General features: G+C 49.8%; 1 protein-coding gene across 2 annotated transcripts; it reads left to right on the forward strand.

The window, feature by feature from the left end:
- Positions 1-1,314: 1,314 nt before the first annotated feature.
- On the forward strand, positions 1,315-23,461 carry AXIN2 (axin 2; the record flags this gene model as incomplete). Of its 2 annotated transcripts, XM_080356731.1 has the most annotated exons (10): positions 1,315-2,138; positions 7,998-8,138; positions 13,543-13,645; positions 15,668-15,808; positions 16,100-16,587; positions 16,715-16,897; positions 17,182-17,400; positions 17,968-18,063; positions 19,228-19,395; positions 23,335-23,461. In XM_080356731.1, the coding sequence occupies 10 exons, from the start codon at positions 1,315-1,317 to the stop codon at positions 23,459-23,461; spliced, it is 2,490 nt and encodes an 829-aa protein (XP_080212857.1). The 2 variants fall into 2 exon arrangements, with proteins under 2 accessions (XP_080212857.1, XP_080212858.1); XM_080356732.1 differs by lacking the exon at positions 16,715-16,897.
- Positions 23,462-25,221: the final 1,760 nt, after the last annotated feature.

The following is a 25,221-nucleotide window of genomic DNA, read 5'->3' on the forward strand; positions in this document are numbered from 1 at the left end:
GGGCGCGGGGGGAGCGGGGCCAGCCTGCGCGCTGCCGGCGGCGGGGAGCGGCGGGGCCGCGGGTGCGCAGCGAGCTCCGGCTCCGCGGTGAGTGGCAACTTCGGGGGCAGCGGCCGCGCTCCCGCCGCCTCATTTCTTTATTTTATTTTATATCTTTTTTTTAAAAAAAAAAATACGGATTTTTCTTCCTTTTTTTTTTTTTTTAATTATTTTTGGGTGTGCGCGCCTCGCCGTGCCCGCGCTGCGCGGGCGCGGTGCCTCCGCGGGCGCGGCCGGGATCGGCTGTTGCACAGGGCTCGGAGGATCCAAGTCGCTTCGGACTTTTCTTCCCCCCCCCCCCCCTTTCCCTCCCTACCCTTCCTACCCCCTCAGCTGCAGCTCCGACCTCTCCCAGCCCGTCGCCATTTCTGGAGCAGGTTTTTATTATTATTATTATTATTTTATTGATACTATGATTATTTTGCACGCCGATCCAGCGCCGGGAAGCCCGGCCCGCGGGGGTCGGCGCCGCACGGGGGCTGCCCCTCCCCACCCCCCCGTGCTCCTTTCTATGGATTTTCCTCTTTCCGGAGCGGTTTGCTGGCTCCGGGGGGGGCGGCGGGGGGCCCGGGGTGCCCCGTTGCGCCCAGGTACGGCCGTCGCGCCTTAACCCCCCACTTGGGTTATATATATATTTTTTTTTGGGGGGGGGGTGTTTGCTCCAGCACCTGGTTTCCGCAGAGAAGCGCCCCAAAAAGCCCTTCTCCCGCGTTCCGGGGGTGGGGGGGACCCGTGAGCGGCCCCCTCCCCGGCAGCGCGGTGCTGCTGGGGCGCGCAACGTGCGCGCTGGAGGAAGGTGAGGGGAGAGCGGAGGGTCCGGGGGAGGCGGGGAAGTGCCAAAATGGAAACCAGATGCCGGGGCAGGGACGCCCTGTGCTGCCGGGAGGTGTTGGGGGGGTGGGGGGGGGCCGCGCTGCCCACCCCTCCGTCCCCCCCTCCCCGTCCCGGCCCCGCTAAAAGTGCGCGGGGAGTTGAGCGGAGCGGAGCTGATGGTCGCGATCGGGCTGGCGATAGAGCCGCGCTCCCTCTGCCCTGCCTCTCTCTCTTTTTTTTTTTGAACGTGAAGAGTTGAAAAGCCTGTTTACTTTTTGTCTTTGATGTTGGGAGGATCTGGTTTTGATTAGATCAATACTCCTTTTTTCTTCCCCCCCCTCCCCCTTTTTTTTTTTCCCTTTGCAGAGAGGAGGCTCAGAGGATCCCCTGCTGACTCCAGGCAGAGGCGCAGGCAGCAACTGGAGGAACTGGGAGCCCCTCTCCCCATCAGGCTCCGGAGCCATGAGCAGCGCCGTGGTCCTCACCCACCTCCCAGACCCCAGCAGCAGCTTCAGGGAAGACGCCCCGAGACCCCCCGTCCCGGGAGAGGAAGGAGAGGCACCATGTCTGACACTCGGCAGCTCGTTTCTCCCCAAAAGCCAAAGCTTCAAGGCCATGCCGGTGCCTCCTGCCCCGCGGAGGAATGAGAACGGGCTCGGGGAGCCGGAAGGCAGCGCATCTCCAGACTCCCCCCTGGCCAGATGGACCAAATCTTTGCATTCCTTGTTGGGAGATCAAGATGGTGCCTATCTTTTTCGGACCTTCTTGGAAAGGGAAAAATGTGTGGATACCTTAGACTTCTGGTTTGCCTGCAATGGCTTCAGGCAGATGGACCTTAAGGATACCAAAACTTTAAGAGTAGCCAAAGCTATATACAAAAGGTACATCGAGAACAACAGCATCGTCTCCAAACAGCTCAAGCCTGCTACCAAGACCTACATAAGGGATAGCATCAAGAAGCAGCAGATAGATTCTATCATGTTTGATCAGGCACAGACTGAGATTCAGACTGTGATGGAGGAAAATGCTTACCAGATGTTTTTAACTTCTGATATATACCTCGAATATGTAAGGAGTGGAGGAGAGAATCCTGCTTACATGAACAGCAATGGACTGGGGAGCTTAAAAGTTGTCTGTGGCTATCTCCCGACCTTGAATGAAGAAGAGGAATGGAGCTGTGCAGACTTTAAAAACAAAATCTTGCCTTCTGTAGTTGGACTATCCAGCAAGACGTTGAGGGTTACAGCGAATGTCAGAGCTACGGAAACGATGGAGAATGGATACAGGTAAGGGACCCCATGGATATTGTGCTTTGTTTTAACTTTGAGGACTTTTGAGAGTGCTTTTCGGGAGGCCACTGGGGGGGTGTGCCGGGCTGGGAGCACGGCTGCTTCCCCGCACCTCCAAACACTGGAATTTGGGGGGTGTTGTCTGCGTTTGGGGGTTTTTTTCCCCCTCTGTACAGAGGAAAACAAGATACTGTGCTCTTGAGCCCTATTGGCTCTTTCAGTTCTCTTATAGATCAAAAACTTCATAGCAACTATGTCCTCCGGACATACGTTAATTATTGGTTCAACTTTCAAACCTATTAAGAGCAGTAGTAGAGTGGATCACAGAGGCGCATGAATAATGTAACCTACTAGTTCCCCAACTCCACCATCAACCCGTGTTTAACTATGTTGGTTATGTGGGAAGCAATTGTGCGGTCATGGAGGAGGAAATGTATGCACTTACTGCATCTAACTCTGCAACTTGCACAAAATCTGCTTTAATTTTGACCGTGCATGTGTGATCTACAGCCTCTCCCATCGCGGCGGGTGTAGGTATCATGTCAAAGCCATTCAGGGTGGCTTTGAGCCAGTGCATACAGGGGGATCCTTAAAAATGGGTACTTAAGGTAATGGAGACATTCCAGGTGTAGAGTAATCATAGATCTTTGGTGTTCTCTATAGATCTTTGGTGCTCTCCGGTTGGCCGTGTGCTCAAAGTTAAACTCGTTAGAACGTGGTTGTGTCTAATGGCAGCTGATGAGGATGTGGGGAGCGTTGTGTGGTGGGGGGTCTTCTGCCCTTGTCTTGGGGTGCGTCTGCGTCGAACCCTTCTCTTTTGTTGGAAATGTTGGTGTGAGGGTGAAGAAAGTAAGAGCTGTCTCGAAGTGAGGCGGGGGATGGGAAAGAGAGACTCTGATGAGCAAATGATGAGTTGTATAATCCTCTGAAAATGTATTCTTTCCTCTCCCCACCCTTGCCATAAATGTGGATTGTTGAATTAGGGCTGAGAGGAGAGGGCTCTGCTGGCAGATGTGCGCTCTCCTCCGCTGGCCCGGGAGGTCGGGGTTTGGGATGGTGAGTGTTTGACATCTCGTTTACAGGAATTTTGAGAGTGTGTCGGTGATTCATGGACATCAAAGGGCGTCGGGCTTCTCCTGGGGAGGCTTTGCTGGAGCGCGTCCTCCTCTCCAGCCCTGCCGAGAGCTCCCAGCTGTGCCGGGCTCCCAGCGGGGAGGGTCCTCGGGCCCCCAGGGTGCTGTGGAGCCAGAGGCCTCTTTGGTCGCCTCCTGGATGGGGTGATGGAGGGGCTGGGATGCGCTTGGCCCCCGCGTGGCCTCTGGGCCTCTCCTGCCGGGGGGCTGTGGGGGGCCCTGGCTGGCAGCTGGTCTGTGGAGCACTCGGTTGTTGGGATCCTCATCTTGTGCCTCAGTGTTACGGTCTGAGCATCTGCTGTTCTGCAGAACCTGGTTTGAACTGCTGCCCTTCGCTTGCTTTCCAGGAGGGGGATGTTTGATGCTTTTATCTCTCAGCCTTTGTTGGTGTTCAGTGCTGGAAGGGCTTGGCTGTAATGTTCTACCAGAGCTGCAGGCCCTGCTAAAAACCCACATGTGCCTTGTCCAGGAGAGCTCTCGCAGAACGGTGGCTGCTTGCCTGATTAGTGCTGGGCTTTTTTCCTTTTCTTTCTTTTTTCCTTTTCTTTTTTGTCCAGGGATTAATGCAGCTTGCTCCTCACATGTCAGATCTACCCTCCTAGGACATTAGGTGGTGCATTTTGCTTTGATCACCTTCTGTTGAATTTCCAGGAGCTTTTGCTCTCCATGGGGCCAAGAGATCTCAATGCAAAGAGAGGGAGGTCAAGCTGAGCTGCTTCTCAGTTCCCCCCTGAGCTATCCATTTGTGAAGCCACTTGTGCGTGCATGTGCTGGAAGCTGATGAGCATATGGATGGGTTATCTCTCATCACTCAGCATTTAGGATTGCGTTTAGGATTGGAACTGAAGCTTGCACAAAGTCTTTCCTGGTGAGTGGCCAAACCACACCTCCCTCCTCCTGTGTGTGATGGAATTAAAGAATTTCTGCTCAGTGTGTGATGGTTTTGAAGCGCTGTGCAGGCTCCTGCCGTTTGCTTCGGTGGGTTTCAATGTGATTATACCAGTGAGAGCCGGGAGCACTGGGCTGAGCACACCTGATACTGGGAGCAGAGCGATCTTGGGCCAGCCTGGTATTTGGATGGGAGACCACCTGGAAATCCCAGGGCACGGAGTCGTGGCCAAAACCACAGCAAACGGGAGACCACAGAAAGCGTGCGAGTTGACAGACTTTGGCTCCAGCATCAGTGATGGACAGGAGCAGGAGAAGTCCAGTGGAAACACGGTGTTTGCGCCTGGCTGCAGGACAGACGCACGCGAGCTGCTGCTTGTATATTTGGAGCCCTAACACGGGGAATATTTTAACTGTAGAACCTCCCTCTTGGCCTTCAAAGCGGCTCCCCTCCCCTCGAGGTTGTGCTGTGGTTAAAACCGGCCTCCCCACGCCGCGCTGGACCTGGCCCCACGCTCCAGGAATTCCAGCTATTATTTATACGCGCTGCTAAATTTATCACGCGAGTTTGCGCTACGCAGAGGGCGCTTCTCCCTTTGCTGTGCCGCCACCGGGCATGGGTTTGGTTGGTCCAAGGTGGACTCACCTGTCTCTTGTGCCATCGATGGTGATGGCCGGTGGCCTCTGCTCTTTGGACACCAGTGGCCAAGTTATTGGAACCAAGTTTGGCTCCAATTATCAAAGTAAATGATGCCATTGTAAAGCTGTGCTCAAAGCAGTGTTCTACAATTAGAGCATGGAAGCTGTGATTAACATACTTTCGTTAAAATATACCTTTATTTTGTTTTCTTCCCAGGTTTGTGCATGCATTATTTTTTTCCCCCTTTTATCCTTAAACCCATGATTGCCCAGTGATGTTTGTCCCAAGAAAATACTTAATGAGATTCAGTTTTGCCTCAAAATGCTCCTTGTAGATTTTCTTCTCTTTCTGTATAAATCTGTGGTTTGAAGTGCCAGAGTGCTTTTATTTCTAAGAAACAGAGCTTGACAATAAAAAGAACCCAAAGGAACCCACACTCTGAAATTGCACCCTCATAACAGGATACAACCAAGACCCCCTGAAATTTTCTTGGCATTATAATAACTCTGATATGCCCATTGCCCAACATAGCACGTAGAGAGTTACATGCTGTGTGTCATCGCATCAAGATAAGAATAGGCTGAGAAACATCAGACATTCTCCTTGAAGCTCCAGAGCAACTGCTACCTGACAGCTGAAAACACTTTGCATATTGAGTTTGGAGCTGGGGTGTGTGTTCGTGTGCGCAGCATCCGCGGCTGGAGACCACTGCTTTCCATTGGAATCTAAAACCCTCCCAGGCAACTTGATGCATCTGGGTGCAATTACTGTAGTAAGGTGGTCAAATAAAACAACAAAAAAAAATTAAACATAGCAAAACGGCCCCCATTGGTTTTCTTAAAGGATGTGGAACAATGTGTTGGTGGTGGAGTGTGGTGGGTTACTTTAGAAATATGTAAACTTTGGGGATTTTTTTGTTGTCTGTGAGGTGTTGCTAAGTGGATCAGTGTGGCATTCGGTTACTGATGGGAAAAGGAGTTAGTTCTGGCCACTTTCTCTAATTGTGTCTTTCCAAACGCTGTGTTTGGACACACCTCCTCTCGCTGTGCTGTATTCATACAGACCTGCTGCCTCCCCCCAGCCTCTCCAGCAATCACATCTGCTGGAGGAACACACCAAAACAGCCTGTATGGGTCCAACCAGGGATGACACAGACACCTCCCAGTAAGGTGCTGGTCCTGTGCTGGGGAGCATCTTGCATCCCTGAACCCCATGGAGCATCCCTGAGCCCCAGGGAGCATCCTGCATCCATGGACCCCATGGAGCATCCCTCACCCTTAGGGAGCATCCTGCATCCCTGAGCCTCATAGTCCTTGGATGTCCTCTCAAGACCTGAGATGGTGTCAGATCAAATAGTTCTAAGAGCTGTGTCCCTTACACAGCTGACCTCAAAGCCCACCAGGGACCTAGGAAGGGTTGCTTGGACTGCACATCCCCGTGAATCCGAGTAGAAGTCTGCATGGTTTTTAGAGGAACTCTTTTTGTAGTAGTGGGATAGCTTAGCTGTCACCCACATGTGGAATTAATTTATCTTTGAAGATTTAACTTCTTTCCTGTGGCATTCCTTACTATCTCTTTTTTTTTCTTCTTCCCATATATATATTTTTTAACATCTTGATCTCCCCATCAGAAATGCCTTGGCCTCCTTTGGAAAGGAATGCAGCCCCAGCTGGGCTGAATACCTGCCTGCAACCAGCCCCGCGCCTCTCATACCAGAGAGGCCCATCTTCCCCGCCATGCTTCCCCCTCCTTTTTATTGTTTTTTTTTCTTTTTCCTTTTTATTATTATTATTATTATTATTATTATTATTATTATTTTTAAGTTAAGCCTTTGCGGAGGCTCCTGTTTTCGGTGCAGGAATGCGCGGGGGCGCGGGTGTCTGGTTGGGAGGGGTGGGGAGTGGGGCGGTGGGAGGATGTTGCTGCTCACTTAAACCCAGCTGGTCCCCTCCGACCCCCTGTGGGGGCAGGGAGGTGAAAAGCCCATTAAAAAAAACCTGCCGAGCCTGCTGGCACATTCCTTAGGCCCCCAGTCCTGGGTAAGTGGCCCTAATTATTAAAATCAGCAGTCCTTATCAGATGACAAGGCCTTTTGCTTTGATATACAAAGGCAGAAGCTTAACAACCCCATCCTTCCCTGGAAGAGGAACAAAATGGGCACCTTGACATGAGGCTTTCAAATGTCCCTGCATAATCCCCTTATCGCCTGCCCAAGATATGTATATTGATCCTGGCTGGGAAGTTGGAGTAATGGGAGGTGGTGGGGAGGGGGATGCCTGGGTCCCTTCCCCCGCAGGTCCCCCTGTCCTGTATGGTGACCCCGCCATGGTGACCCTGCCATGGTGAGCCTGCCACACTCCATCACGGCCCATGTCACTGCCCATGAATTTCTCATGCGGCCACTCTTGGGTACTCAACTCGAACATCCAGGCTGGGCTTTGGGTTTGCTTCTCCAAGCAAAGCCAGTGGTGATGGTATCACTAACCCATGTGCCTGTTCATACAACCTGCTGCTCCTGTCCTCGCATCCCCCATCCTCCTCTTCCCTACCCAGCTCTGTACAAAACCACAAGTTGAACAAGGAGCAGGTTCTCCTAAAAACTGGGCCTTTTTTTTGCATGTTTTTGTACTGTCAGGAAGGTGACACCCATCCTTGGGAGGCCAAGCCCAAGACAGCAGATTTCATCCCTGTCTGTGCCCCCTCTGACGTGGGGTGGTCCTGCTCCAGCAGTCCCGGGCAGTTCTCTTGTTTCAGGCAGCGCAGATACCGTAACTTGTATTCCCAAAGGGGCCCTAACTCCTGTCCTCAGAGCAGACTTCAGCATTTATTAGCTGGTGCCTCAGTGGCTTTCAGCAGGACTTGGGCTATGAACTTCTTCATCTTTTGCCTGCTGGCCTCAGCAGTGCAGCGTCAAGCTTTAAGGACCAAGTTTTTGAAGGTATCCAAGGATGTAGAGGTGCTTCCTGCAGTCTTTTAAGGTGCGCTTCCAATGCTAAAAGCAACATCTTTAAAGTTGGACTTTGGTTGTGTTTAGACAGAGTGTGTCCTGGTTGCTGCTGATGGATGGCTGGTTGCTTCTAAAGAGGTTGAGCAGCCAATATGCATGGTTCCCATGAGAAGAGCGCTACCACAAAACTTGAGTGCTTTTCTCTAGCCCAAGACTGGTAACTGGATTCCTGTTTTGCTTGTCTGTAGGTCCTTCAAGAGGAACGACCCCGTTAACCCATACCATGTGAATTCTGGCTACGTTTTTGCCCCAGCGACCAGCGCGAACGATAGTGAAATATCTAGTGATGCCCTGACGGACGACTCCATGTCAATGACGGACAGCAGCGTGTAAGTACTTGGTGTCGGATGGGTCCTTTTGGGATGTGCTGTCTGTGAATCAGCTGTGCCGATGCACGTGGGGCTTATGGGAGTGATGGGTCCAGGGTCATCACCCAGTGTCTGCTCGCCGGTGATTCGGGACCACTGAAACGGAGGTTTGTGCCCAAACCGAGAGGTGTAGCAGGGCATGGTCACCTCGGTCTTTGTGTTGCTGGTAGTATTGGATGGAGTAAAACGATGAATCCTATTGCCGTTCTGCAGCTGAGCAAACGTGTTTTCCCCTATGCTAATGGTGCCGCCTGACTAACCCAAGGAGCGAATCTCCCTGAGCCTTTGTCTTAAGGCCAGGCTTCCTTAACTGGTTATCAGTCATCAAAGAGGAGGAGATTACTTCCTGTAGGAAGTACTTTCTGTAATTAAAGTTTGTCATTAATGTCAGAATGCACATTAATAGGGCCAGTGACCTGAGGGGGCAAATAGCTGCTCATCTGGTGTTGCTGGGACAGTCTTCAAAGAGCCCTTTGAATGGAGCTGCGTGGAGCAGGTCTGGGTGTTTCAGGAGCACAGGGATGAGATGCTGCTGTGGCTGAGCCCAGGAATTGCAGGATCTGCCTTTTCCTCCTGGCTCTGCTGAGAAGTGTGCAACTGGGAGAACTCCTTTAACCATTCTTCCTGGGTTTGCCTTCCCCAGCAGGAGAGAAATGGTGCTTTTGTGCCTGTAGAGGAGACAGCAAGACTCACTTAGTGCTCTTAAGGACCGTTTTCTTCAGCTGGGCAGAAGGCAGATGTTGCTGTTTGTGTTTCATGATCTTCATTTAAGTCCGAGTGCTCTAGGAAGGCCCACCTGCAATCAGTGTGCTGCATTCCTGCTCTTCTTCTCATAAGCGACGCTTCTCCCGTGTCTTTGTCAGATGTGTGCAGTGATTACTGTGTACTCCTCTGAGAGGTTTGCATGCTGGGTTTTTAAAGTCAATGTGCGTGATGATGCACAATGGAAAACAGGATTTACCAAAAATCCTTGATGAGTAAACAAAAGCTCCATTTTATTTTTTTTTTTAAATGCACATGTGTGTTTTCAACTGATATTATGGAAAAAAATAGTTTGTTGTCCCACCAGATTCCCTTATTGAACAATATTGGCATTAAATAAAAGAGCTGAATCATAGGGTGACTTCTTTATTTCTTCTTACTGGCTCTGGTTGTATGTGATCATGTGTCAACAGAGCATTCATTGGGTTAGTCATTTCTGGACCAGTGTAGGGTCACTTGGGATTCACAGGGCTAGGATTATACCCTCTCTTCACAGCAATGCCAATTGTAGGCCTTATACAGATGAGAGCACTGAGTGAGAAATAAAGTGCATGGTGGATGAAAGGCTTAACTGAATCGCTTTCAGCCCATTGTTAGTCCAGGGGAGCTTAGCGGGGATGAGAGGGCAGCAGCCTGCTTTGAAATTTGCTTGAACAAGTGAATAGGAGCTCCCCATAAAGCCGCGCGTGAAAGGAGCCTGCCTGTTTTTTCCTGCCGTAACAATGGCCCGAGCAGGCTGTGAGAGTTTGGGGAAGCTTGGCTGATTAAACTGCCCGCAGCTCCAGGTTGGGGGGCGGCGGGGAGGGCTTTGAGGGGGAGGACGGAGGAATATTTCCAACTGCAGAGCCGGTCCCCTGGGCATCCCTGCGGCCACGCTCCATCCGCGGGGCCGGGAGCGGGCGGGCACGCCGGGCGGTTTTGGAAACGGGAGGGAGAAATTGGCACTTTGGAAGGCTGGGCTTAAAGTTAAGGCTGATGTAAAACTTCCTCTGCAGAGGCGAAGGGCCGCTGCCAAGATTGCAGTGGAGCGTTAGGGGCGCGCAGCCGCTCCTGGCACCTGGTGCTGCGGGTTGCGGTGGTGCTGGGGGGTGCTGGGGGGGCACAAACCCGCTGTGCTCCCACAGCCCCGGCCCGCGAGGTTTTATTTTACCCCCCTTGGACAGAGCACCCGGGTTTGTTCTGTTTCGTCAGGGCGAATGCAAATTAGTTCTTTTGGCTTATGTTGGTATCAACTGAAGAGGAAAAACTTGTTCTGGAAAAGTCTGTCAGACATAGCAGCAAAGTGAGGGTTTTTATTAAAAATCTATATCTGAACTGTACTGGAATTAGGAGAGATCTCTCCAAAATGCACAATCTGCCCTTTTTTTGATATTACAGATGCCAGCGATCAGTCTGTCCATATATATATTTTGTAATAGCCACAAAGCATCATGCAAATTTATATTTCAATTTCTTGATTGGGTTGGGGGGAGAGGAAAGGGGATTTTTTTTTTTTTATTTGCTTATATCTTATTTATGGATTTACTTTGGACACTGGGGAATGCTGCTGAGCAAACTTCAAATATTACCTTATCTTACAAACCAGGCTTTTGATGTTGGCAAGATCAGAGGCTTGTTTCAGAGCCGTTGCCAAATGAAGATGGGAGTGAATGCATATGCGCATGAGTCTGATATTTCAAAGCAGCAGTAAAACTACATTCAGGTTAGGTCAGGCACATCTGAGTCAAAAGGCTAAGATAATTGGCTCAGCTTAAATGGCAACTGACTGGGTAGAAGACTTCAAACTAGTGTTTCCCCCAGAAACAGATTGGCTTAGCCCCAGCCTGGTTAGCTGAAATGTTTATAATTAAACTCTACTATTTAGTACCTAAACTCTGTAGCTCTTCAGCCTGCAGCTTTTAGTAGCCAAGAAAGTGAGTGCAAATGTTGGCTGCTGGAGCAAAGGGAGAGGTGGCACCTGGAGAGCTGGGACTAACCTTGTCCTGCCCTGAAACCTCTGCCCAAGCTCAGCCTTTTCATTTCAAAGACATTTTCTCCTGGCTGGAGGGGTCTCTTTCAGTATGAAGGTTCCCCCTGCCCCCCACATCTCTTGCTGTGCTGAGCCTGGCTTCAGCTCCGTCCATCGGTCCCTCCAGCAGTTGGGGATCACCCGCTGGTCACCCCGTCAGCCCTGGCATTGTCCCTTTTCCCCCTGTTCTATATGGGTTTAGTCAGCTCTCATCAAAGTGCCTGTAAAGTCCCTCCCTGTTCCCCAGGCTGACTTCCCCAAGACAGCCTTCCCATCCTAGCAAAATATGTTTTTTATATATTATTTTTTTAAATTCTGCATGTTGTTGCAAGTTGTAAAGCTGCTCTGACAAGGCAGGGCTGTAGGCACAGGGGGTTTGGTGCGGAGCTCTTTGGTGCGACCAGAGGAGTTCTAGGGGAAGGAGCAGCCTTTGTACCGACCTGAATGAGGGTCAGTGTCGAATAACATGAGGAGCCACCCTGCCTGTGAATGGCACGAGTCCCTGCTCCGGCGTCATCACCTGTCCCGGGATGATCCCTTTGGGCAGGATGGTCCCCCCGGACCTGGGAGCATGGGGACCCCCATGAGATGTCCTCCCAGCTTGGTGGCCACAGCAGAAAGGTTGGGGACAGCATTTTGTGCTCGGAGACCTGGAGAGAGGTGGGGAGCTGGGGAGGGCTGTGGGGCTCCCTGTTTGTTGTCCCTTGGTTGTGTCCTCAGGTGCCTCATGTTGAACCCACAGACTTTCATCTGCTTCCCTGCTCTTCCCCATCTGGCCTCTTGTGCTGCCATCGGCAGAGGACACCTCCTCTTTAATTGAATTTGTTAACAGGATTAGTCCCGTATGTGTGTATGTGTGGAACGTGCTCATGCTGGCATTTTACCTACCTTTAAAATGCCTGCTTTTCTTGTTACTCCCTGTATTGAAGGTCTTCTCTAAGAGACCTTTATGTCAGTAAGCATCCATGAACAAATGTTTCTCCAAAGATGCAGATGATTTGGTTTTCACCTTAGATTTGCTTTTCCCATGTCCTTCCCCAAAGCTGAGACGTGCCGTGTGCCCCAAGCCCTATTGCCACATGGGTTTGTGCAGCAGAAATGCATAGTGGCCACCAGTGGCTGCGGTCGGTGGCCATGGCCGGCTGCAATGGCCACCGTGTGCCAGGACACTTCCCCGGAATGGGCTCCAGAGCTGCATCTTGTGCAACGGGGACATTAGGACTTGTGATGTGTATTCATGGATCAAGTCTGGAAGAGGCTGATATTCATCGTGTGCCATCAAGGACTTTCTCTATGGTCCCAGCGTGCTCTCTTTTATTCTCGAGATTTTTCTAAGTTTTTTTAAGATGAAATTGTTGTGGTCTTTCATTCCGGGCTTTGCAGCTTAATCTTGCTTGTGAATACAGTTTGGTGGCAACTGAATGCTTTGGCCAAGATCTTCACAAAGGCCTGCGATAGCATGCTTCAAACATTGAGCACGGCATCTGGTCACCCTCCTCAAGAAAGGGACCTGCTGTCTCAGGGAAGGTGTTCCATTGCACCTTGTCTCTGGCTGCGTGTCCAGAACATGTCGGCGTGTCTCCACCGCCGCCGTGGCTGCGGGAGGTGGCACGTGAGGTCACGGTGCCATGTTGGCAGCGCGAGGCCACCGCTGTCTGCTCAGCCTCCCTGGGCAGGAGCTATTTTCTCCACTCGGGAGATGAGTCAGGTGTGGGGGCAGGTGGATGAAAGGGATGGGACCGGAGATCAAGGTTCTTCAGTCAGTCTGAGGGAAGAGGTGGAATTAGACATTCAGGATCTCCAGGCATGCTCTTCCGGCTGTCCCCGCTGTCTCTAGAAGGCTCTTTAATCTTAACTGAGGTAAACTTTTTGTGTGGCTGGATGAAAACACCCCATGTTGCCCCGAGCGGGTTGTGTGGGGGGCTGTTCCCACTGCTGCTCCTCACTTGGTCTCTTCTCATGGCTTCCTGGCCATGGTCCACCGTGGCCAAGGGGAGCAATGCCGTGCCCGGAGGGTACGGTCCGGCATTGCTCCTGCCTCGCGGTGACGTGCCTGTGCCGGCCGGCCTCAGGGCAGGAGAAACATCTCAGATCTTTAGTAGGGCTGGAGATGAGGAGCAGCTTTTTGGTGGCCATCCATCTTCAGCCTCTTCCTTCTGTCCGCAGTGCCAACACCCCACGGGCTGTTTCACAGCTTGAGGAAAGTTGTGGTCTCAGAGAGCGTAGTTTGGTGGTAAAAAAGCAACGAAAACAAAGGGCAGAAGCAGAAACGCGGCATTGGAAGGGCCCTTCTGTAAGAATTCTCAAAAGTGAAGCTGATGGGATCTTTGGGCGTCTTCCCGTGCAGAGTTGCCTTCAGCTTGCTTTTCAGCTTTTGCTTAATTACTGCACAACCATGTAAATGGTGACACAGGCCCTTCCCAAGCTGCCAGATGTTTGAGGCTTCTCCTGGCTTCAGGTGACATCCGGAGGGCTCAGCACCTCTGGGAACGTGTGCCCGTGGCATTTCTTGGGTGGTTTCAGAGGTGATGGAGAAGTGTCTTGGTTAGAGCACGGGGAGATCCCCGGCTGATGATGACCTCTCTTTGTGTCCAGAGATGGGATCCCCCCGTACAGAATTGGGAGCAAGAAGCAGCTCCAGCGGGAGATGCATCGGAGCGTCAAGGCCAACGGTCAAGTTTCTCTACCTCATTTTCCGGTAAGTTCAGGTGGGATCTGCAGGGTTTGGGTCGGCCATGGGAAATGCTAAGACTGGGAATGGGCACAAGTGGAGGGGAGGAGAGCGTTTCCATCCCTACGTGATGCTAGAGCAGAGGTGCTGCCTGGTGTTGGGTAGGAGCCAAAACCTGCTTTTGTACGGTCACATTTGGACCCCTCCATGAAAGCCAGGTGCTAATTGGGGCTTTTCAGCAGCAACAAATTTGTCCTCCTGGTCTCAGTCCAAGCAGAGATGACCCAGTTGGGTCTGGCCACCACCCTGACACCTTTGTTGGTGCTGAGCAGACTGGGGCTTGGCCTCGTGTGTCACCAGCATTGGGAAGCACATGGTCTGTGAGCTGGTGGGAAGCGGGATCTCTGGAAAGAGACGTTTGCAGTGGATACGTGTCTTGTTTAGAGGGGATCCCATTGCAGTGGATACGTGTCTTGTTTAGAGGGGATCCCATTGCAGCGGATACGTGTCTTGTTTAGAGGGGATCCCATTGCAGTGGATACATGTCTTGTTTAGAGGGGATCCCATTGCAGTGGATACGTGTCTTGTTTAGAGGGGATCCCATTGCAGCGGATACGTGTCTTGTTTAGAGGGGATCCGATTCGCGGCCTCGCCGTGCTCTCAAAAATTAACTCGCTGACTTGCTAATTCGCTTGACTTGCAGACTCCCGATTCCTGCAGCGAATAAACTGTTTACACAGACAAGTATAAACTTATCTTGTCTTGAGATTAATATGCTAAAATTCCTCTTTCTGCTGTCTTAAGCAGCAAGAAATCATAGATGATATTTCTGGTGGAGGAGGGGGGGTGGTTTATGTGTTTTTTCTTCCTTTTTTTTTTCCCCCCCTTTCTCCATAAAGAAAGTTCTATAGCCTGAGCTTGTAAATTAGATTATTTTGTCCCAGGGCGTGCAAATCGACTTTCTCTGTAAGGCAGTGCTTTGATCAGGGACTGAATAGAGCCAGCTTGTGTAAGAGTGACAATTTCCAGCAGAGTGGCCTTTTTCTACCCTCACATCATTTCTGGAGCTAAGTGGTTGCCGGAGAGAGGCCCCACCTCATCTGGTGGGTAGTATGTGAAAGAGTTGGCAGTTCAGCTTTCTGCTTTCAGGGGGAAAAAGAGAGAGGGAGAGTGGGAGCGAGGAGTGGGGCGCATGGGGGTGGCAGGAGGGAGGGCAGAGTCGGGTGGGTGGTTTCTTTTTCCTCTTTTTTTTTTTTTTTGTTGTTTTTTTTCCCCTTTTCCTGCCATGTTTGCTTCTTTTGGCAGAAATTCGCGTTTTGCCTTTTTATATTCTGCACTTGATTTGGAGATGTTCCCTTTTTCCCTTGATAGATCTGCTCGAGGCAGCCAAGCTCAGCAGTGTAGCACCGCTAGCCTGCAGCAGCTTTCTTCATTTTCTGTACAAAGAGATGGAGGGGGGGGGAAGAGATCTAGGACACTGTTGAGACAACACTACCTCAAAGGTGCCCAGTGTGTAGCCGGGAAATAAATTACCAGCACTTCTCTGATCTGCAACCGTTTGACTTCTTTTTTTTTTCTTTTTTTCTTCTTTCCCTTTTTCTCCCCCATCTTATTTTTTTTAATTTCCAACTCCTTTCTGTTTATACTCACTTTATTCCTTGAGTTAAAGTCTCTCCCTCCCACCTCAGAGGGTTTTTTTTTTTTTTCGGGTAGTGCTTTTTTTTTGATGTTTGACAACAGTCTTTGAAGATTTTCTACTTCAGAGTAGCTACTGATGGGCTGGTTGTACTACAGAGAGAACAAGCGGGGTTCCTCAGAGTGCGACCAACTGCTCCTGCCGAAGGCAAACGCTGGTGGGGAGGATGTCACTCCATGAGGCCACAGCACTAGCTCATAAAAATCCAGAGCAGACCATGCCTAGTTGCGGTCGTCTTTTCATCCAAACATGGAGACACAACAAGCGTAGCGGGGCCGGCGATGCCGCTCCGGCTAAGCACCCCGTGCCACCCGCTAAACATGCCTTGTACCTTGTGTCCCCGCTCCTTGTAGAGGACCCACCGTCTTCCCAAGGAGATGACCCCGGTGGAGCCAGCTGCCTTTGCTGCAGAGCTTATCTCCCGGCTAGAGAAGCTGAAGCAGGAGCAGGAAACCATGGACAGTCTGGAGGAGAGGCTGCAGCAGATCAAGGAGGTAGGAGGATTAACCCTTGCGAGGCTGGGCAGAGCTCGCTGCCCGTGCTGCATGTGCTGCCCGTGCTGCATGTGCTGCCCGTGCTGCATGTGCTGCCCGTGCTGCATGTGCTGTCCTTGCTGCATGTGCTGTCCGTGCTGCATGTGCTGCATGTGCTGCCCAGCTTGGCGAGGGGTGGGAGGGGGCCATATCTTTTGTTCACGCTGCAGTTTGTGTACCCATGGTGGGGACATCCTGCCGCATGCCTCCCCGTCCCCTTGCATTGATTCCTTCTTATCACTTGGCCGGCAGGATGAGGAGAAGGAAGGCTTGGAGCTCCCTGCCAGCCTGCAGAGCAGTCGGGAGATGGCGAACCCCCAGCACCCGCTCTCGCTCCTGCCCTCCGGCAGCTACGAGGAGGATCCCCAGGCCATCCTGGACGAGCATCTCTCCCGCGTGCTGAAGACCCCCGGCTGCCAGTCGCCCGGCATAGGCCGGCACAGCCCCCGCGCCCGCTCCCCGGACCGCCTGCCCATGGGCAAGCTGCAGCCCGGCGCGGCCTCGCCGATGGCCTGCGCCTTGGTGGGCAAGGGCTTCGTCACCAAGCAGACCACCAAGCACGTCCACCACCACTACATCCACCACCACACCGTGCCCAAGACCAAGGAGCAGATCGAAGCGGAGGCGGCGCAGCGGGTGCAGTGCTGCTGCCCGGCGGGCGGCGACTACTACTGCTACCCCAAGTGCAAGGGCCACCCGAAAAGCACGGACCCCCCTCTTCCTCTCCTGGAGCCCTTCGGGTAAGTCACGACCATCTCTCTCCATTGCACCACCCCAAACCATCGCCCTGTCACCCCCCTGGATGCGGGGCTGGTCAGGACAGTGCAGGGGGTTAATGGTGGGCTTGTGTCCCCCTCTCACCATCAGCAGGACGGGGACGCTGCCGAAAAGGCCGGGCAGAGGAGCGGAGAGCGTCACTGCACCGGCCGGGGACGGAGGGCTGCCCGGCCCCGGTGGGTTGCAGCTCCCGGGGGGCGAGGCAGACCGGGCACAGAACGTCTGGCAGTGGATGCTGGAGAGCGAGAGACAAAATAAGCACAAGCCCCACAGGTAAATATGCAGCTGTCTACAGCAATATCGCTCCCGGTAAATATTTATATATTACATGGGCTGTCTATTTTTACAATCGCTAAAAACAAATGAGACTCTTTGCTCCTCCGGTTTAATATAAAAGCTGTTCCGCAGAACCAGAAAAACCACAAAAATGTCATGTTTTTGGCAATAAACCTCCTTTCATGTTATGACAGACTTTTGAGAGGGAGCGAGCAGAATAGGAGCTGCTATTAAAGTCATATTTTCCAGCTTTTCTAACCCGACTTCTTCCCCTCCCCAAGCACACAAAGCACAAAGAAGGCCTACAGCTCCGACTTCGCCAAGGGGGCCCCCGGCCGCCACCACCCCTGGGGGAGCGGCAGCCACCCCCGTGGGGTGCAGCCCGCGCACCCCTTCGTGCAGGACCCCGCCATGCCGCCGCTCACCCCCCCCAACACGTTGGCGCAGCTGGAGGAAGCGTGTCGCCGCCTCGCCGAGGTCTCCAAACCCCAGAAGCAACGGTAACGGCGGCGGGAGGGCTGGTCCTGGTCCCATGGGGAGTTTGAGGGGCAGCCAGGGATCGGGGAGGTTTGCTGGGTGCCCGTCGTGCTTGGGCTGATGGGGGTGAGGTGGGTGATGAAGGTGGTGGACCTGTCCTCCTGGTGTAGGTAGAGGCTTGGCCATGGGGCCATGGGGATGTGTGACGCGCAGCTTGGCCAAGCCCCAGGGATGAACCTCCGTGTTCCAACCCCACCCTACCCCGGCACAAATAGTTTGAATCCTCTAGACTATTACTTCCACTCTTTTGATGGCTGTAATTTGCCCGTTTTTCCTCTGGGATGGACTCCAGCTACATACCAAGTGGAGAATTGGACTGGTTATCATTCATTTGGGTATGGAAGGATAAATTAGCCCACAGCATTTTTAATTCTTCCTTTGATTGTTTACAACATGTGAGGGTTGATACAAAGAGCAAACTTAACGACCCACAGGAGACTTCAATTAAGAAGATTGTAGTTCAACAATTTTTTTTAAAGGTTTTTTCCTCTTTTTGTTCCCCCCCCTTGCCCTCCCGCTCTCCACTTCAGATGTTCAACCTCAAATCAGCAGAGGGATCGAAACCACTCCGCTGCTGTTCAGGGGGGAAACGCCCCTTTCTGCAATGCAATTCTAACAACAGAAGAGTGAGTATTGCACGTGTGGAAAAGGATTGGGAAATATATATATATATAAATATATATAATAATTATATTTTCATTAAATGTATGGTGCTTTGTAAAGAGGGGAAATTCTCCTATCTGAAATTTCATCTTTCAAACGTTCTTCTTAAAGAAAGAAAAAAACATTTTCAAATCTTGTCTCTGGCTCTTTTTAACTTGCATTCCTGTAAAGTGGACAAAGATTGGATTAGTCTAATTACAGGATGGTTCTTTTAACAAGAAATCTGCTACAGAGAGGTCTAAAATGGCCTAAATAATTAAAGTTTTCTTTCTTACCCTCTTCATCTTAAGCAATGAGTAATGTTTGAAGTCCAGACTGAGCCACCTGACTGGAGCCTTTCATTTTTAATTGGTTGACCTTAAGTCCACCAGCTGTCTTTGCTAGCAGCTTTTTTTCTGAAGCCACTCTACAAAGACTTAGAACAAATTAGGAAGACTAAATTACTGCGGACTAACACTTTGTGACCTTTTGACATGCCAAGTGTACATTGCCTCAGAAGCAGTTGTAGATTTGGCTGCATGGCATTCACTAGAGCCTTGCCATTTTGTTGGGTAATATTATTTTAATTATTCTTTAAGAAGGGTTTCTTAGTGCAAACTTCAAGATCCAGTTAGTGTTACCCTCGCTGGGGAAAATCAGATTACCTGTGCGCTTCAGGTGAAGAATCTGGCCGTGGTTTTGCTTTGTGAGCTGTCGGTGGTTGCAGGTGGTTTTGTGCACCAAGGGGGAAGCTTGGCAGGTGCTTTGCATGAAGGCAGATGAAACGAGCCTTTTGAAATCAGAGCTGTGCAATCCTTGGGTTTGCTCAGTCAGGGTCAGCCCATGGTGAGCCCTACACATATTCACCTGGCCCGTGGTCCTGCACCAATGCCTCAGCAAGGGTCTGAGCTCCATCCCTCAGTTCTCCCACCCATAAAGCGGGATGAGGTCTCTGCCACTAAGCGCCGTGCGAACGCTGCGTGACAAATTCCCCACGAGCACAGGAATATCTGACTTTTTGGGTCACACCCAGGATATTCCTGACCAGTGTTACGTGTGGCAGAAACACTGCTAGACCGAGCGAGGTGAAACGGCTTGTTCTCAAATGGAAAAATAGAGGGTTTTTGTGTGTGTTTTCTGTTTTTCAGTCACAAAGAGCCAAAGAAACTGCCACTTGTTCACACCTCTCAGTCTACTGAGTTGGTTGTCACCTATTTTTTTTGCGGAGAAGAAATTCCCTACAGGAGGATGTTAAAGGCCCAGAGCCTGACACTTGGGCACTTTAAAGAACAGCTGAGCAAAAAGGGAAATTACAGGTAAGAATCTGTGATTTGTTTGTTCTTTAGTGTATTCTAATAAGTCAAAAGAATCAGCAGATACTTTGCAGGTCTTCCCGCAATGACATGTTTATATCGCTTTTTGGAGGCTGTAGGTCTTATTCTCTTCCCACTGAAACCAAGAGCAACTTGGAGATGGAGAAGGGGACCGCGGGGTTCAGCTTGGCTGCGGGGCCACCTCCTGTCCCCATCCGTCCCCAGCCGCCTCCACTCATTGCATAGAGATGTAGGCTGTGTGGCTTTGTGCTCCAGCTCTTGTCCAAAAACCGTCAATACCAGGGAAAGCTGGGATGGCCTTTTGGCAAAGGCATGGAGCGGTGCGGTTCGGTTTCCAGGCTGGGCTCAACATTCACGTTGGTGCTGACCTCTTGCTTTACCTACTCATTTAATTGTTATTTTTATTTTTTTCCTCTTATTTTGCGATGGTGTGGTCAGTGAATAGTTGGGATGGTGCATCTGAGTGGATGTGTAGCTGAGATGCAACGAGCCCTCTTTTCGTTAGGGAAAAACCTCTGCCCTGCAGGGAAGGCTCCACCAGCGATACCCAGTTCTTCCTCAGAACCACCAACAAAAACCCTGCCCGTCTGGTTTCCAGGGCCCAGCTCCCAGTTTAACCAGTTTGCCGCTTCCCCTGCTCTGCTAGTTCCCATGGTAGTAGCTTCACGTTGGCTATTTCGGCTGCACTTTCCCAGCGGATCTGAGCACTAGTGAGATCACCTGGTGGCCACTTCTCCCATAGGGCGAACAGGAGAGGGAAGTTCCAGCTTTAAGTGTTGAATTTGCATTGAATTTGGTCCTTCAAAGAGCCAGGAGTCCTGCCCTGTGCTGGCAGCCTCCCATTTGACATCCAAATGGGTCATTTGGGTTTGGTACCATGACTTTCCAGCTGGTGCTCCATCACCGACCTGTCTCTAAGCTTTGGGAAGCCCACCTGTGCAGATCAGAGGTAGGTCACCCAAGGGTGGGTGATGCTGAGCTGGGGTCTGAAATACCACCAATCCTTCCCAAAACCGTCTTTGCAGCCCACCCAGCTGCCATCAGATGGCAGCAACCTGCAAGTCCACCCAAGCTGGGCCACCTCCAGGAGAGGTTTCTCACACCCTTGTGCCATTTTGCAGCCCCTTAAGCCTCTCCTGGCCCCTTGTGCTCCTCCTCTGGCCAATGCAGCCTCCTGTCCCAGTTGCAGACCAGTTTCCTTGGCCTCACCACTGGTGAGCTGCTGCTCCACTGTCTCTATATTCCCCCTCAAAAAGAAAAGAAAGAAGAAATCTTATCTTTCCATTTGTTTTCTGTGACATTTTTCGTGTGATGCCCAAGCGCAGGAATAGGCTCCTAGAAACCTCCGTGGCCCGAAAGTCCCTCCAGGTGCAATTATTTGTGCCTTGTCAGACTGTAATTACTTTAGAAAATGTTTTTAAGTGACTGACAAGGATGAAACAATGTTTTGCTTAGATCTCACCCCTTTACACCTGGGTAAAGACAATACAGAAATTTATAAAAGGAACTTGGGTACGTGCCCAGTATTTTATCTTGCACAGACACAAGGTGAAACTAATTACACAAATGTGTGTACCTCCAGGGAATCATTTTGATCTAAGCTTTGACTTTTGGCTGGACTTTGAGGGAAACTGCGGGTGACCTTCAGGGAACAGGGCCGCAGTGCCCGGAGTAGCGTGTGTGTTACGGGGAGGCACTAACTAGGCCGCTTTGGTCACATCTGGCATTGATTTCTTTTTAAGGCACATTTAATAAGCATGTCTTTGAAGCCGTTGCCTTTCATTTAATGCACAAAGACATGCAGAAATGCTCTGCTCTCCAAATTCTTTATTGATTGGATCAGTTTGCGAGGCGGGTACCTCGGGCTCCCGCGATGCCAGAGCCGCGCGGCCTTGGGGCGGCCGCCGGGAAATCGCCGCTTTGCTTTCCTTCCCCCCCCCCACCAAAAAACAAAAAGAAGGCATTAAGCAGTGATTTAATACCGATGGCGTTAACAAAAAACAAACATACACGCACAAAAAAACTGGGTGGTGTCGGGTAATCTGAAGATGGCAGCGGTTCAAAACAGAGCTGTAACGCCAGGCCTGCTCGCCTCGATTGGTGCCAGATGTCTCAAAAAATATAAAATAAAATAAAAAAAAAAAGGAGCGAAGCTTGCCACATAAAATATATTTCAATGGAAAGCCCGTTTCTGAGCAAATAAGAGCAGAGCGACTTGTTTGAAGACGTTCGGGGAAGGACTTTTGTTTTTGCTTTGCCTCCTTTTTTCCCCCCTTTTCTGTCTGTGTGAAATAAGGTTGTAATTATGCAAAAGGTCAGAGAGTGTTTTCTCAAATAAGAATTTTTGTAAACACAGCCAGCGCTTGGGCTTGTGGAGGAAGTTATTGGGAAGAGCGGCTGTTATCTGGAGAGGAGAAAGGAAAAGGGAAGAGAAAGTTCTTTGTAATTCATTCAGACTTTGCTGGGGTTTTTGGTTGAGTTTCAAGGCTGGGGAATTGTGGCCTTGACCTGCAGCATCACTTTGGTGGGAGTTGCGCCACTGACTTAGCAAGTGTGGGGCTTAAAGATGATGTTTTTCCTTGCTGAGCCATTAAAGATACAACATGTGTCAGTTCAGCTTGGAATAACTTTACAAAAATAAATCCTGACCATACCTTGACTAAATGGAGTTGGTTTCATCTCTCTGACTAAAAAGCCAGCTTTTATCCCCTTAGCAAAATAATTTTAACGTACCCTAAAAATAAATAGATCTGCAAGCTGTTGTTACTGAGTGTGTTAAAAATGTGTAACAGAACATTCATGAAAAAAAACACCAAATTCGAGGAGCCGGCTGTGGCTCTTTCAGTTTTAACAGTAAAAGTGAGCTTAATCTGATCTCCTTTACTACCCTAAAAAAACGAATAACTGCAAAACCCTTTCCCCTAACAAGGAGCTGCCAACCCCAGTTGTCTGGAAACTACAGGGGAGGGTGTTTTTAGGGTTTTTTTGTATCTTTTTCTCTGGGAATCCATCCGATGAAGGTTTTTCCGTCCCTGGCGATGGGATGGCAAAGCGCTTTTCCGAGGAGGTGTGCGGCGGCAGACGGACAGGCTCCCTAAATGCTACCCCTCTGAATGGAAGCCCTTCATTTGTGCATATGCAATTAAGCAGCCTTAGAAGGAAGAAGGCTCCAAACGGGATAAAAGGAACCTTTAATCAAGAAGCTGAACGGTCTAATTCAGGATAATAGAGGGGTCCTCGCTGTTTGACACGGGAGGGGTGGGGGTGCTTTTTTGTCCCCGGGAGCGTTGGCTTCGTGATCTGACGACCCGGAGTGGCACATCGCTCCTGACCATCCGGAGTTTCTGTCACTTAAAATGGAGATGTGAATTAGGGATTTGCTTGTGAGGCTCCCAGGTTGTTGTTTGTTTGTTTTCTTTTCCCAGTTTCAGCTTTTGCGTTGCAGGAAGCCGGGATGGTTTTCTTTTAATCCATCCTATGCCTAAAAAGCCTCTCCTTTTAATAACAGTTGCTAATTTTAAGCTTCAGCTTTGAAACGAGAAAACACATGAAAGAAGGTGGGGAGAGAAGGGAACCTTAAGAATGCTTTGCTTTCAGATGCTGTTTGTTTAGTTTTTAAATAAGATATTTGAGCAGAAATCGCCACGCTTTCCAATTTTCTTCATGGCTGAGGATCCCTGCTGCCAGTGTGTGTAATTTACTCGCTGTTGTCAGCACTGAGGAGGGTGCACGGCCCCACTCGCTCCGTCCCATCGCCGCCTTGGGGATGCTCTCATGTTGCTGGAGCTGAGGTTTTCCTGGTCAGGCTGGAGGAGCATCCTGGGCTAGAGAGCCTGGAAATGTTGTGGTTGAAAGAACTGCCAGAGCATCCTTCGCTTTGCCTTTTGATTGTTAACTGTGTTTTAATTCTCCTTACCACAGATACTACTTCAAAAAAGCAAGCGACGAGTTCGACTGCGGTGCGGTGTTTGAAGAGGTTTGGGAAGACGAAACCATCCTGCCCATGTACGACGGAAGGATTCTCGGGAAAGTGGAAAGGATCGATTGACGGCGTCTGCGTTTCTTAAAAGTTAAGCTAGAAAGGTCTTTGGACACACAACAGTAGTGAGGACAAGAAAATAACAAAACCGAAGGAAAGTTTTGAACCAATGAAGAAAAATAGTGAAGTCTACGAAGACTTTACTGAGTTAGCCTTAGAGGAAAAAATGGCATTTATTATTCATGAGTTGGGTACTGAGATGATAAAAACCCTGAACTATTTATTAAAAACATGACCACTGTTGGCTATTGGAGATGCAGGCCGTGTTTGAGAGACTTCCATACATAATATATGATTTCCTGGGGATCTGAAATCTATGGACTAAGAAAAACTGTGTATAGCTTACCTTAACATTAATCCTTATTGATATTTATTGAACAGTCTGTTTTCCCTTAAATCCAGTTTTTGGATATGCTGCTTTAACAATGGAGAAGAGATGGGCTGGGAAGGGGGGTGATGGGAGGAAGGATTAGTTTATTTTTTTTATATTGTTCCCACTATTGAAAATCGAGGAGTTTGGCTACGAGCGCATTTGTGGGGTTGTTAGTTGGTTTTTAAGGGGGAGGAGGGAAGGAGTGACATTTTGCCCATAATTCCTCCAGGTGAAGAGAAAACTTTTCTAAAGAAATAATAATAATTAAAGCCGAAATAAAAATACTGTCCTACCATTCATCTAGAGCCCAGTGCATTTTAATCTATGCTGCTCTAATTTGAAATAAAGGTCTTAAGCGTTAAGTGCGTTAGATGCAATAGAACAACAGCAACTTGTTTTGTCCACGGATTTCCGCGGTGTGAGGTGTTTGCTGCTGTCAGAGCGGCAGAAACAGCCGCTAAGCTCCCATTTTGCTGTAGTTATCACACCAAAAGGACACACTGCAAAAGCCAGGTTAAAAGAAAATTAAAAGGTAAAGTGAAGTGTGTATTCCACATAGCTAGCTCATTTGGTTTAGCCATTCTACGTCAGCGTTGGCGCAACTCCTATTTCAAGGACGTGTATCTGCGATGGGGTTTCCAGACGCACGTGGTGACGTGTAGTGGATTTGCTTGGCTTTTGAGGTTGGTTTTGTTTTGGCCTTAACCTTCCCGAGCCCCACGTGGGGCCATGGGGGCTCCTCATTGCTGGGGGTGTGTGGGGAGCTGGCATTTCTGCAGTTGGGGTTTGTGTTGATTAAGTTAATCTGTGCATTCTGTTTGCCGTTGCTACTTTGTATATAAGTCTGTATATATTGTAGAAAAAAAAGAAGAGAATGTATGGTGAAAATATTAATACACTATCTCTAGTGTTTTTAAAATTGAATCAGTACAGTACCTGTGCCTGCATGGAGTTACGAGACCATGCGTCGCCCTATATTCAGGGTTCAAGCTTTCCCTTGTTTGTTTAAGGGGTTTATGTATAAATATATTTTATGCCTTTTATTACAAGTCCTGTACTCATGACTTTTGCCATGGCATTTTGTTCTACTTATACTGTAAATTATGCATTATAAAGAGTTTCATTTAAAGAAAAAAAATTACTTGGTACAATAATTATTGTAATTAAGAGATGTAGCCTTTATTAAAATTTTATATTTTTCAAATTAATATTTTCTGACTTTTTTTTTTCCCACCCTAAGTGGCTAAAAAGATTGGTTGTTTTTTCTCATGTGTGCTGGTGGATGGAGATGGTGGCTGAGCTGTTCCTGCTGGGGAGCTATTGCAACCCAAGTAGGCAAGGCCCCATCATCATCATCATCATCATCATCATGTCCTTGGGTGATTAAACCATTTAC

This window comes from Nesoenas mayeri, assembly GCF_963082525.1.
Source record: "Nesoenas mayeri genome assembly, chromosome: 19".
NCBI classification, from domain to species: domain Eukaryota; kingdom Metazoa; phylum Chordata; class Aves; order Columbiformes; family Columbidae; genus Nesoenas; species Nesoenas mayeri.